At 48.9% G+C, this 13,283-nt stretch overlaps 1 protein-coding gene across 1 annotated transcript in view; it reads right to left on the bottom strand.

The window, feature by feature from the left end:
- The window catches only part of scd5 (stearoyl-CoA desaturase 5), an 85,279-nt gene extending 72,838 nt beyond the window's left edge, over positions 1–12,441 (bottom strand). The window contains exons 1-2 of the mRNA XM_033025089.1: positions 12,423–12,441; positions 12,135–12,380 (exon numbers count right to left, since the gene is read on the bottom strand). Coding sequence (XP_032880980.1) covers positions 12,135–12,297 — 163 coding nt within the window. The 5' untranslated portion in view covers positions 12,298–12,380; positions 12,423–12,441. The remainder of the gene's footprint in view (positions 1–12,134; positions 12,381–12,422) is intronic.
- Between the last annotated feature and the right edge of the window lie 842 nt (positions 12,442–13,283).

Here is a 13,283-nt window from a genome sequence, read left to right as displayed (position 1 = left end):
CTATCTATCTATGAGTGCGTATGTTATCTGGGACCTACGCCAAAACAGTACACGATAACGCAAAAAAAAAAAAAAGGCACCACCTAACTCACATTTGTCCCGTGGTCGTTGGTATAAAGTTTTGTTCAGATTGATGTTATATTTCACAAGTTATTGATATTTACAAGATTAAAAAAACCTACTTTAAGAATAACTTGACAGATGCTGTGACAGTTGTTCGGAGATTCTGGCAGTTTGCAGCTATGATGTCACAAGGGAATCTCAGTCCTCGAATCACAATGGGGTCTCATTTACATACGCTGCCGTGAACATTCCGCCACCCGACAATGACATCACAATGGGATCTCAGCTGCCAATCAGCAGTGTTGGGATATGCTCCAGCCAGTGCAATGAGAGATTTCTTACATTGTTGTAGGGAGAGGGGATGAGAAGAAATGGTATTTAAACATTGTGTTTAGTGGGGGAGTGCGAAAGGGGAGAGGTGAGGGAGTGACTGAGGGTAGGGAAAAGGAGGGAGAGAAGAGGGAGGGTGAAGAGGAAGGGGAGGGAGTGTATGAGATGCGCCTGCGCATTTGGGGACTATGGGTGAGTGGTAGAATATTGCATTGGAGGAACAGTTGCATTGGGGGAACGGATGAGTGGTGGAAATGTGTTGTGTTGGGGAAACGGGTTAGTGGTGTAATATTGCATTGGCAAAACGAGGCTCAACGGGTCAGGAGGGTAGGGAGGGGAGAGGGGTTATGGAGGGGGGGGAGGGAGGCCTGGGAATGACTGAGGTCATGACTGAGGTCTGGGAATGACTGAGGCCTGGGAATGACTGAGGTTAGGGGAAAGGAGAGTTAGGGAGAGGTGAGGGAGTGGGGAGGGGAGGACGAGGAGAGGAGAGAGGGTGAAGAGGAGTGTTGGGGGATGAGGGGAAATAAGCAGCGCCTGCTCAGTTCGGGGCTATGTGTGAGTGGTGGAATATTGTGTTAGGAGAACGGGTTACGTTGGGGGAAACGGGTAAGTGGTGGAAACTGGTTGCGTTGGGGGAACAGGTGCAAGTTATTAACATTTTTTAATTTACAAAACCCGAATTTAAGAAAGATTTCTTCCCTGCGCTTACAGCTGACGTGACAATGGGATTGTAGCCTGCTCGCAACAATGTTGCTATCCAAGTACACTGAGTCCTGTTAGCCCTAGCATGTGCAATTATTATTTTTTTTAATTTAAAATGAGGGAGGGTGAATAAGGCAAAACGAGCAGCCCTTGCGCAGTTGGGGACTATGGGTGAATATTGGAATTTTGTGTTGAGGAACAGGTTGCGTTGGGGAAAAGGGTGAGTGGTGGAATATTGCCTTTAGTAACGGGTTGTGTTGGGGGATCAGGCCTCCCATGGGGGCTATGGTTGAATAGTGGAATGTTGCGTTGGGGGAACGGGTTGCATTGGGGAAACAGGTGAGTGGTGGAATATTACGTTGGGGGAACGGGTTGCGTTGGAGGACCAGGTCTCCCGTGTGACAGGGACCCAGTTGGTCTAGTATCCGTGTGTGTGTGTGTGTGTGTGTGTGTGTGTGCGTGTGTGTGTGTGTGTGTGCGTGTGCGTGTGCGTGTGTGTGTGTGTGTGTGTGTGTGTGTGTGTGTGTGTGTGTGTGTGGTGTGTGAGATCCACTCCTCTCCATATTTGGCACATTATTTTCCCGAATTTTTTATTACAATTGTTGACCAATCTGACTTTTTTTTCTAAATCTGACCGCTGCCCAGCTGTTGACATTACAATAACAGTGACATTTTTACATCTTCTGCTAGAAATTTTCCATATGGTTTCAAAAATCCAATCCTCTATAAATTTGGTCAATTATTTCCCAAGATATTTACTAAAATTTATAACCAAACTGACATTTAAAAAAAATATTATAGTTGCCCAGCTGCTGACCTCACAATGCCTTTCCTCGTGCCACCCCCCCCCCCCCCGCTCTGGATTAATGCAGCTGCTGTCAACACGCATGCGCAGTTTTCCACGAGGTACGTTAGCCCACCCACTCCCCGTTCTTCAAAGGGCGCAGAAAGAACGAGAACGTTCTGCAGCAAAGATCCTACAGCTCAGCACCGCTATAGGATCTTTGTTCTGCAGATCGCTCACGTGTGCTGAAGAAGCTTCTCCTCACTGTCGGCGCAGCTCGTGAAGCCACGCCCCTCCCATCCCCCGTCCGACCGCTCGGTTTCCAGAGAGTCAAGCCGGTTCTGTCCCTCTCCGCTGTTTGCAGCCCACTCACTCGCCCGGCTCCCCCCCCCCCCCCTCTTCTCACCTCCTCCCTCCCTCTCTCCCCTCTACCCGTAACAGGGGACGACCTCTCCATGTCCGTGTCGGCGGCCCGATCCTCTGTAACGCTGGCAGAAGCTTTTGGCAGGCCTCAGCAAAGAGCCTATAGGATCTTTGGTCCTCGGATCGCTCCGGGCTAGCTTGGGCCCTGGCAACCTGCTGCCCCGCCCCACTCCTCTCTCTCTCTCCCTCTCCCCCCTCTCTCTCTCTCTCTCTTCCCCCCCTCTCACCCATCTACCTCTCTCCACCCCCTTCCCACTCCCCCATCCCCTGCCCTCCCTACCCTAAACCCCCTTCTCCCCTCCCCTACCCTTCCTCCCCTCAGCCCCCCTCCTCCACCAACCTCACCCACCCTCCTTCTCCTCCTCCACTCCACTCCACCCCCTCTCCCTCTGTCTCTTACCCTTCTGTCTCTGCCCCCCTCTCTGTCTCTCCCCATTCTCTCTCTGCCCTCACTCTCTAACCCCCCCCCCCCCTCCTTCCTCTAGACGCGCCTGCGAGTTAGGGGCTATGCGTCAGTGGATAGGGCGGTTATGGGGTAAAAGGAGTAAATTAATAATATTAATATATCAAGGGGGGTAGTTAGCGTGTGTGCGGGGGGGATAGTTAGTGTATGTGTGGAGGTGGTTAGTGCGTGTGACGCCGCATGCCAATTCCCCCCGCAATTCCCCCCTGAATCTTTGATTCACATCTCCTCGAAAACTCGACGTGCTAATGGTGACTTTTTACATATTCCAGTAGAGGTTTACTTAATGATCTCAAAAATTGCCTCATCTTTATTATTTATTATTTTCCGAGTTATATCTTCAAATTCTTCACCAATCTGATATTTTTAAAATCTAACGAGCTGAAGCAAGTTGATGACGTCACAATGACTCTGCTCCTCGAGGCCAGCTGCGCAGAGATTTCAACGGAGCCTGCTGGCCACTCTTTTAGACGAGCTGCAAGTTACGTGGCCCAGCCGCCCTCCCCCACCCTCCCCAGGGTTCTGGATTGAAGCTCAGATTGTGCTCAAGTCATGCTGCGCGCTCCACTGGGCTCCTTGAAGTTGTACAACATGGCAGCAGTGGTCGTTAAAGCAGCCCGGGCGCGGGGAAGCGCAGTGGAAAAGTGGCTGTGGCTGCCGTCACAGGGAACGACCTCCTCTCCATCTCCCCCGCCCGATCGTCCGTCACGCAGATGGGTGGACTTCCTCTCGCGGAAGCCATGATTGGCCGGCCCTACGCTGTTTCTGACAGTCCTCAGATCGCTCCGGGCCTCGCTCGGGTCCACGCCGGCCGCAGCTTCGCTCGGGTCCGGCGCCTGATGGGGAAGCTGCCGCCCTGCTCCCCTCCCCCTCCTCTCGCCCCATCCTCTTTCTCTCCCCCTCCTCTCTCTGTCCCCCCCCCCCTTTCTCTCCACCCTCTCCTCTCTTTCCCCTCCTCTCTCCCCCCTCCTCTCTATCCCCCCTTCCCTCTCTCTCTCTCTCCCCCTCCCCTCTCTCCTCCACCCCCTCCCTCCCTCCCCTCTCCCCCTCCACCCCCTGCCATCCCCTCCTCCACCCTCCCCTCCACCCCCTTCCCACACTCCCCCTCACCCCCCTCATCTCCCCCCCTCTCACTCTCCCCCCTCCCTCTCCACCCCTCTCCTCCCCTCCCTCCACCCTCCCTCTCTCTCTCTCCCCCCCCCTCTCTTTCTCTTCCCCCCTCTCTCTGCCCCTCGAGATAGGGCAGGGATGGGGTAAAAGGAGGCAATAAATAATATTAATATAATATCATGTGTATATTTGTGTCTATATGTGGTTGTCTTTACATCTTCGCGAAAACACTATGCGGTAACGATTACATTTTTACATATTCCAGTTGACATTTTTCTCACGTCGAGGCCAGAACACCTTATCTGAATATTTCATGCTTTATTTCTCCACTTATTCTCGACTCATTACTGATTAAGTCAAAATACTTTGAAATTAAAACCACGAGTTTTAACTGATGACGTCACAATGGTTCAGCTAGCAGAGACAAGCCTCAATGATGAGCACCCTATATTTGACAGGTTAGACAATAGACAATAGGTGCAGTAGGCCATTCGGCCCTTCGAGCCAGCACCGCCATTCAATGTGATCATGGCTGATCATCCCCAATCAGTACCCTGCTCCTGCCTTCTCCCTATATCCCCTGACTCCGCTATTTTTAAGAGGCCTATCTTGCTCTCTCTTGAAAGCATCCAGAGAACCTGCCTCCACCGCCCTCTGAGGCAGAGAATTCCACAGACTCACCACTCTCTGTGAGAAAAAGTGTTTCCTCGTCTCCGTTTTAAATGGCTTACTCCTTATTCTTAAACTGTGGCCCCTGGTTCTGGACTCCCCCAACATGTTTCCTGCCTCTAGCATGTCCAAACCCTTAATAATCTTATATGTTTCAATAAGATACCCTCTCATCCTTCTAAATTCAAGAGTATACAAGCCCAGCCGTTCCATTCTATCAACATATGACAGTCCAGCCATTCTGGGAATTAACCTTGTATAGCAAGAATGTCCTTCCTCAAATTAGGGGACCAAAACTGCACACAATACTCCAGGTGTGGTCTCACTAGGGCTCTGTACAACTGCAGAAGGACCTCTTTGCTCCTATATTAGATTCCTCTTGTTCTAAAGGCCAACATGCCATTCGCTTTCTTCACTGCCTGCTGTACCTGCATGCTTACTTTCATAGACTGATGAATAAGGACCCCCCAGATCCCGTTGTACTTCCTTTTCCCAACTTGACGCCATTTAGATAGTAATCTACCTTCCTGTTGTCAAAGGTCAAAGGTCAAAATCTTTATTTGCCATTTGTGCTTACACACATAGGAACTCTTGTGCGGTTGTTCAGAGAGTCAAGTCAAGTCAAATTAAAAATTAAAAAGACACACAGAAGACACATAATCTATAAAAACATATACTACTCTAGAAATTTAAAAAAAAGAAAGAAAGTGCCTAAAACCCTATATAAAGAGGAAAGTGAGAGCATTGTAACTTGCACAAACCCTATATCAGGACATCAGTTCATTTTGTTTTGGCCAAGAGTCTCACTGTTGCAGGGAAGAAGCTCTTAAAAAGCGTGTTCTGTTTGTGGCGATGCTGTCTGCTCGTCTGTGCCTGAGGTTGTATGTGCAGTTTTTGTGTTTGAGCAGGGAGTGAGCTGGATGTAGTGTGTCTCTGATGATTCTCTCTGCTCTTTTTTGACAGCGCTGTGTGTAGATTGTGTCCATGGAGGGGAGTTCCGTTCTGATAATCCTCTCTGCAGTCTTTATGACTCTTTGCAGAGCCTTCCTCTGTCTGTGTGGTGTTTCCATACCACACCGTGATGCCTGTGGTGAGGATGCTCTCTATCAGTCCTTTGTAGACCTGGGTGAGAGGGCGACAGTGCAGACCAGCTTTTCTGAGCAGCCTGATGAAGTACAGTCTCTGCTGGGCTTTTTTCCACTGTGGCTGCAGTGTTCAAAGTCCAGTTCAGATCTGATGTTACCTGTAATCCCAGGTATCTGTAACTGTCAACCCTCTCCACCACAGTCCCCTTGATGATAAGGGGCTGCAGGGGGGGTGGATTTTTCCTGAAGTCCATTATTATTTCTCTTGTCTTGTCTGTGTTGAGGCTTAGGTCGTTCACCTCACCATAGGCAAGAATGTCGTTCACCAGACTCCTGTAGCCCGACTCGTCCCCCCCCTTGATGAGGCCCAGGATGGTGGTATCATCCGCATACTTAATAATGATGGTATTTTCCTGGGTGGAGACACAGTCGTGTGTGTACAGGGTGAAAAGTTTGGGACTGAGACAGCAGCCTTGTGGTGATCCTGTGCTGACGGTGAGCTCTGCAGACACCCTCCTTCCCATCCTCACCACCTGTGGTCTTTCAGTCAGGAAATCCAAGATCCAGTTGCAGGTGGGAGTCGGGACGCCGAGGTCTGTCAGCTTCTCAGTCAGCCTGCCCGGGCGAATGGTGTTAAAAGCCGAGCTGTAATCCAGGAACAGCGTTCTGACGTATGTTCCTCTGCTGTCCAGGTGTTGCAGGATGTGGTGTAAAGCAATGGCCACTGCGTCGTCCACTGAGCGGTTGGGGCGGTAGGCGAACTGGAGGGGGTCGATCGTGCCCGGGACCATGCGATTGATATGTGTGAGAACCAGTTTTTCTAGACACTTCATGGCAACTGGCGTGAGTGCCACTGGCCTGAAGTCATTCAGAGTGGATGGGTTTGGTTTTTTTGGAACTGGTACAATGGTGGAAAATTTAAAAATACGGGGGACCACTGCTTGGTTTAAAGACAGATTGAAGATGTCTACATACACTCCAGTGAGTTGTTCTGCACAGGCCTTCAGAACTTTAGGAGGGACGCCATCTGGTCCCACAGCCTTGTGGGGGTTCACCTGCCTCAGAGCTTTCAGGACCTGTGTGGGTGTCACCTGAAAAACAGTATCCGTGGGGTTGCAGGGGTCTTTTGAGGGGGTGTCTGTGTTCAGTCTGTCAAACCTGGTGTAGAAGGTATTAAGGCTGTCTGGGAGGGTGACATCCTGGGGGTCTGTGGTTGGTACTGTTTTCTTGTAGTTTGTGACTGCTTGGATTCCCTGCCACATACTGCGTGTGTTGTTACTTAGGTTGTTGCTACCAAAGTGGATAACCTCACATTTATCCGCATTAAACTGCATCTGCCATGCATCTGCCCACTCCCCCAACCTGTCCAAGTCACCCTGCATTCTCATAGAATCCTCCTCTTTGCTAATGTTACTTTGAAACCCTTCATCCAAATCATTGATGTATATTGTAAATAGCTGCGGTCCCAGCACCGAGCCTTGCGGTATCCCACTAGTCACTGCCTGCCATTCTGAAAGGGACCCGTTAATCCCTACTCGTTGTTTCCTGTCTGCCAACCACTTCTCTATCCATGTCAGCACTCTACCCCCAATTCTCGATTAAAGCTTTAAAAATGTCGACTTTCACAAGATTTTTACATATTCTGATTCACATTTTTCACCTCGAGGCAGAGGGGTGGAAGATTGCAACCTTCACGTGGTCCGCCCTATTTCGACTAATGCAATCAACTCGACGTGCACAAACGGAAGATCAAATAGAACAAGTTGTCCAACAACTTTAGGCTGTGCACGCCACACGAAAGAAGAAGACCTCGAGGCAGAGAACACTTTCACTGAACATTTTATGCTTTATTTCTCGACTTATTACTGATTAATTACCTTGAATTTCAAACCGACCTGCTTCAAATAATGACGTCTTTGAATTTCAACACGACCAGCTTCAAATTATGACATCACAATGGCAGCTTGAACTAATGATGTCATAATGGATAGTCTAGCAGGGGGAGGGCTAATTGCTATTGCAACACGCAAGGCAAGTACAATTGGAATTTTTTTTTTAATAGCACTGCTGAGGGAGGCAAGGGGAGTGCTGGAATTTTATGTTTGGGAACGGCTTGAGTTGGAGGACAGCACCTCCCGTGGGGGCTACAGGTAGGGAACGGGTGCGTTGGGGGAGCAGACCCAACGGGTCTGCACTTGTATATTACTAAAACTCTCATCTTGTTTTTATCTATCTATACGCGCGTATATGATCCTGGACCTATGCCAAAACAGTACACGAAAGCGCATCTATTTTTGCACCACCTTACTCACAATTGTCCTGTGGTGGTTTGTGTCATGTTTCGTTCAGATTGATGTTATATTTCACAAGTTATTAATATGTTTAGATTTACAAAACCCCAATTTGAGAAAAAATTCTTCCCTGTGCTTACAGCTATGATGTCACAATCAGATTGTAGCCCTGCTCGCAAAAATGTTGCTATCCAAGTACACCAAATCCTGTTAGCCCTAGCAGCTGCAAATGCATTTTTTTTAAAAGTCACAGTACACTGAGTTCTGCTAGTTAGTAAGTGCAATTGCATTTTTTTTTTTAAAGTTTAAAGATTAGGGAGGGTGAATAAGCTGAAATGAGCAGCCCTTGCGCAGTTGGGGGCTATGGGTGAGTGGTGGAATATTGCATTGCGGGAACGGGTTGCGTTGGGGAAACGGGTGAGTGGTGGAATATTGCCTTGGGGAACAGGTTGCATTGGGGGACCAGGCCTCCCGTCTGGGCCTATGGGTGAGTGGTGGAATGTTATGTTGGGGGAACGGGTTGCTTTGGGGGTCCAGGCCTCCCGTCTGACAGTGACCCAGTTGGTCTAGTTCACCATTAAAAGGCTGTTACTTTTCTCTTTGTACGATAATCTTAACATCTTCTATGCAAATCAGATTATTTAGCAATCACCCACTTTAATCGTATTATTGTTTTTAAAAAAAACTCCCATCTACATACAAAATGATTATTTATAATCTGTATTAATCTTAATACTACACACTAAATCTTGGAAGATTTACTCCATATCTAAATCTCATGTAAATCCCTAATAATTTTAGTAATACAACAAAATACCTTTTAATGGGTTTGCTACAAACGTCATTGAGAATGGATGAATGTAATCTTGTAACCACAGTTTCAAGGATATCCAAATAATTTAGAATCTATTACAAATGATGGATTTGTGCCTATATGTGTGTTATGGAACCTGGACGTATTTTATTATCCAAGAGCTACACTTCAGTATGTCAGACAGCCATGAACTCAGCCATGAAGTCATATAACGTGGAAACTGGCCCTTCGGCCCACTTGCCCATGCAACCCAACATGCCCAATCTACACTGGTCCCACCTGCCAGCACTTGGTTTATATCCTTCTAAACCTATCCCATTCATGTACCTGTCTAAATGTTTCTTAAACGTTGAGATAGTACCTGCCCCAACTACCTCCTCTGGCAGCTTATTCCATACACCCACCACCCTTAGTGTAAAAAGATTTGCCCCTCAGGTTCCTCTTAAACCATTTCTCTCCCTCTACCTATATCTTCTGGTTCTCGATTACCCTACTCTGGGCAAAATACTGTGCATTTTCCAAATCTATTCCTCTCATGATTTTGTGCACCTCAACAAGATCCTCCTGCACTCCAAGGAATAAAGTCCTAGCCTGCTGAACCTCCCCCTATCACTCAGGCCTTCAGCTCCTGGCAGCATACTCGTAAATCTTCTCTGTACCCTTTCGAGCTTGACAACATCCTTCCTATAACATGGTGACCAACACTGAACATAAAACTTTAAATATGGCTTCACCATTGTCTTATATAACCATAACATGACCTCCCAACTTCTATACTCAATACTCTGACTGATGAAGGCCAACGTCGAAAGCCTTTTTGACCATCCTATCTAGCTGTGATGCCACTTAAGGAACTATGTACCTACACTTCTAGATCCCTCTGCTCTTCAACACTCCCCATTCACTATGTAGGTCCTGCCCTTGTTAGACATCCCTAAAGGCAACACCTCACGTTTCTCCGTGTTAAATTCCATCAACCATTCCTCACCCCACCTGCCCAACCGATCAAGATCCCACTACAATTTTTGACAACCATGTTCACTTTCTGCAATACCACCCACTTTAGTATCATCTGCAAACTTGCTAATCATTCCTTGTACATTCTCATCCAAATCATTGATATAGATGGCAAACAGTAATGGCCCCCAGCACCAGAACCTAGGCACATCACAAGTCACTGGCCTCCTGTAAAAAACAACCTTCCACTACCACCATCTGCTTCCTTCCATGAAGCCATTTTCTTTCCATTCAGCTATCTCTTTTTGGATCCCATGCGATCTAACCTTCCAGAGCAGCCTACCATACGCAACCTTGTCAAATACCTTGCTGAAATCCATACATACAATATCTACAGCTCTGTCCTCATCAACCTTTTTGGTCACATCTTCAAAAAAACAGATTCGTGAGACACGACATCCCTTCTACAAAACCATGCTGACTATCCCATATCAGCCTTTGTCCATTTAAATGCCTGTATATCTTATCACTCAGAATACTCTCTAGTTACTTTCTGATCACAGATGTTAGGCTCACTGGCCTGTAGTTCCCAGGCTTATCCCTGCAGCCCATCTGGAATAGAAGTACAACATTTGCCACTCTCCAGTGGCACCTCATACAATGACAACTTGTAAATCTCAGCCAGCGCACCTGCAATTTCCTCTCCAACTTCCAGTGTCCTCAGATATATCTGATCATGCCGAGAGATTTGTCTACCTTCGTAACACACCTCACTACAAATTTTATTTTTGCAAATCAGAATTCAAAAGATTAAATTTTAAATGTTCTTAATGTTGACCAAATCTTGCCCATAGATATTTAACAATATTAAAATCTATTTCTGATGGAGTTGTTTGAATGCGTTAAGGCCGTTTCAACTAGTCATATGAAATACATTATAAACATCCTCCCTTATCAGATTGAGCATGATCAATTTCTCATGCAGTTTTTGATCGCCATTGGCAGATATAACTCCAGACTGAATTATTAACTATTTCACTTTCCAACTCAAAATTGGCAATAAACTAAATTAAACAAATCCAAGATAATTCCATCATGAATCAATCTAAACTCTTTCTGCCCAAAATAGGTATAGATGTTATCAATATTTTGACTCCCTTGGGATATTAAAAGAAGATGACCTCAACTGCTTCCTTTGACATCTGCAGGGGCAGACTGAATTTTTATCATCTTTCCTGATATCCTCCACCTCAAAGTATGACGGATACCATTCCTGGAAAATGCCTCGGGAGCTTTTACAATACTGCAATAAAAAAATGTTAAATAAACCCAAGATAGACTCAAAAAGCTGGAGTAACTACGCTGGTCAGGCAAGTATCTCTGTAGAAAAGGAATATGTGACGATTAGGGTCAAGACCCTTCTTCAAACCCAAGTTGTTTAAAGATGGTCAAGCATGCAGCGTACACGTATAAGCAGATAACCATTTAAAACGGAGTTAACAACGTTTAATTATTCACATGATACTAGATTAGGGACTAATGCTTTCCCGATTCATACAGACATTGATACTTACGGTGTTAGAATCAAACCTGGCGTGTCATTCCGTAACTGTAATTTATTCTCTGTAACCACTGCACTCTTTTTAAAACAGCTCGCACTGTAATATCCGATTATATGTGTAATTAAAGCTAACGTCTTCCTATCACCGCTGACATCCAGACACATGACAATTCTTTAACAGTGACCTTAGACAGTCTTTGGTTATTTATTTATTCGTTATTTATTCACCAATGTAATTCCACACCGTCCATGCTCATACCATTAATCACAGTTGGGCTTCGTGTGAAACACGGAGGATCCAGGCAGCTGGAGGGAGGGGGGGGGGGGGAGAACACACGTTCAGCTGGGCTGAAGGGGAACAAGTATAAAGATTAAAGTTGTTGAGAGCCGAGTGAGGGGTGGGGGACAAAGATATCAGGGGTTGGGGACAAAGATATCAGGGGTTGGGGACGTGGATGATTTGAATGCCAGAGGGTAAGATGCGGCCGTGTATGAAGGTGGGGGGGGGAGCAAGGATAGAAGGGTTGAGGGTCGACATTGGTGGGGAAAGGTGAGAGCAAAGATACTGGGTGAGTGGTAGGTGGAAGAAGTAAGATGGGGGGTTGAGGGATGGGGAGAGGGAGAGGGAGGTCAACGTTGTGGGAGATGAGGGCTGGCTGGGGGCACCATGCTCTGGTCGGCCCACAAACAACAACCTGCTCTTCAGTGTACGAAGGGCTCATTCCCTCCCATGTAATTTACAGCGACATCTTGTCCCCTTCACGGGTCCCTGTGGGGGCGGCGAACCCCCCGAGAGACGAGGCTGCGCGGGCGACTGCGCCATCCTGCTGGCCCGGCCCGGCCCGGCCCTCTCCCTCCCTCCATCCCTCCCTCACTCACCCCAGAGGCAGGTCAGCGGATGAGCTTGCGGGATGAGGATGAGCGAGTACAGGGCGCCCAGGTGCAGCAGACACATCAGCACCACGTTCCTCCACACGATCTTGTGCAGGGAGACGGGGACGACCCCCGCCGCCCCTTCCAGCACCTTCTCCGCATTCCCCATGGCTGACTGTGGGAGACGCGGTCAGCGGCTCAGGCTGTGGGAGGGAGGGGCTGGGATCGCTGGCCGTGCACCACCACCATCACCTCCACCACCACCACCAACAACACCACCACCACCAACACCACCACCACCACCACGGCCGGACAGGCGGGCGGGCGGGCGGACAGTGAGTGAGCGGGAGACCCGCACCCGCCTTCAGGCAGCGCACAACCAATCAGAGCGCGGCGTCGGCGCCGCTCCACCTGTAGCTCCGACTGCAGCAGCAGCGCCTTCCCCAGAGACAGGGGGGGGGAGAGGGAGAGGGAGGGGGAGGGGGAGAGGGGGAGAGAGGGGGAGAGAGGGGGAGGGAGAGAGGGAGAGAGGGGGGGGGGGGGGGGGGGGGGAGAGGGGGGGGGGTGAGAGGGAGGTGGAAGAGGGTGGTTGTAGAGAGGGAGAGAGAAAGATGGGGAGGGAGACAGAGAGGTGGGGGAAGAGAGGGAGGCGGGGGGATGATGGGAGAGAGGGGGACAGGCGGGGGAGAGGGGTGACAGGGAAAGAGAGAGGGGAGACGGGGAGAGAGGGGGGATGGGGGGGAGAGGGGCGGCCGGGGAGAGACGGGGGGCGGAGAGATGGGGGGAGACACGGGGGGGGACAGAATCACTGGGAGACGGAGAGAGACAGGAGGAGACGGGGAGGACACAGGGGAGCAGCGACACGGGGGGGGGGGGGGGACAACGTGCACCCAGAGTAACATGAGGAGGGGAGAAGGAATGGGTGACGTTTTTGGTCGAGACCCTTCTCCAGTCTGAAAAAGGATCTCGACCCGAAACGACACAAATTCCTTCTCTCCAGACATGCTGCCTGTCTCGCTGAGTTACTCCAGCTTTTTGTGTCTATGTTCGGTTTAAACCAGCATCTGCAGTTCCTTTCTACACGGAACATGAGGAAGGACCCAGACTGGGGGCCGGGGAGCCCGGGCCCAGGCGGGCACCAGGAGTGACAGCGTG

The sequence above is a fragment of the Amblyraja radiata genome, chromosome 1, assembly GCF_010909765.2.
Source record: "Amblyraja radiata isolate CabotCenter1 chromosome 1, sAmbRad1.1.pri, whole genome shotgun sequence".
NCBI lineage: Eukaryota > Metazoa > Chordata > Chondrichthyes > Rajiformes > Rajidae > Amblyraja > Amblyraja radiata.
Note: the sequence above shows the minus strand (reverse complement) of the source record. Positions and strands in the feature narration are given on the sequence as shown.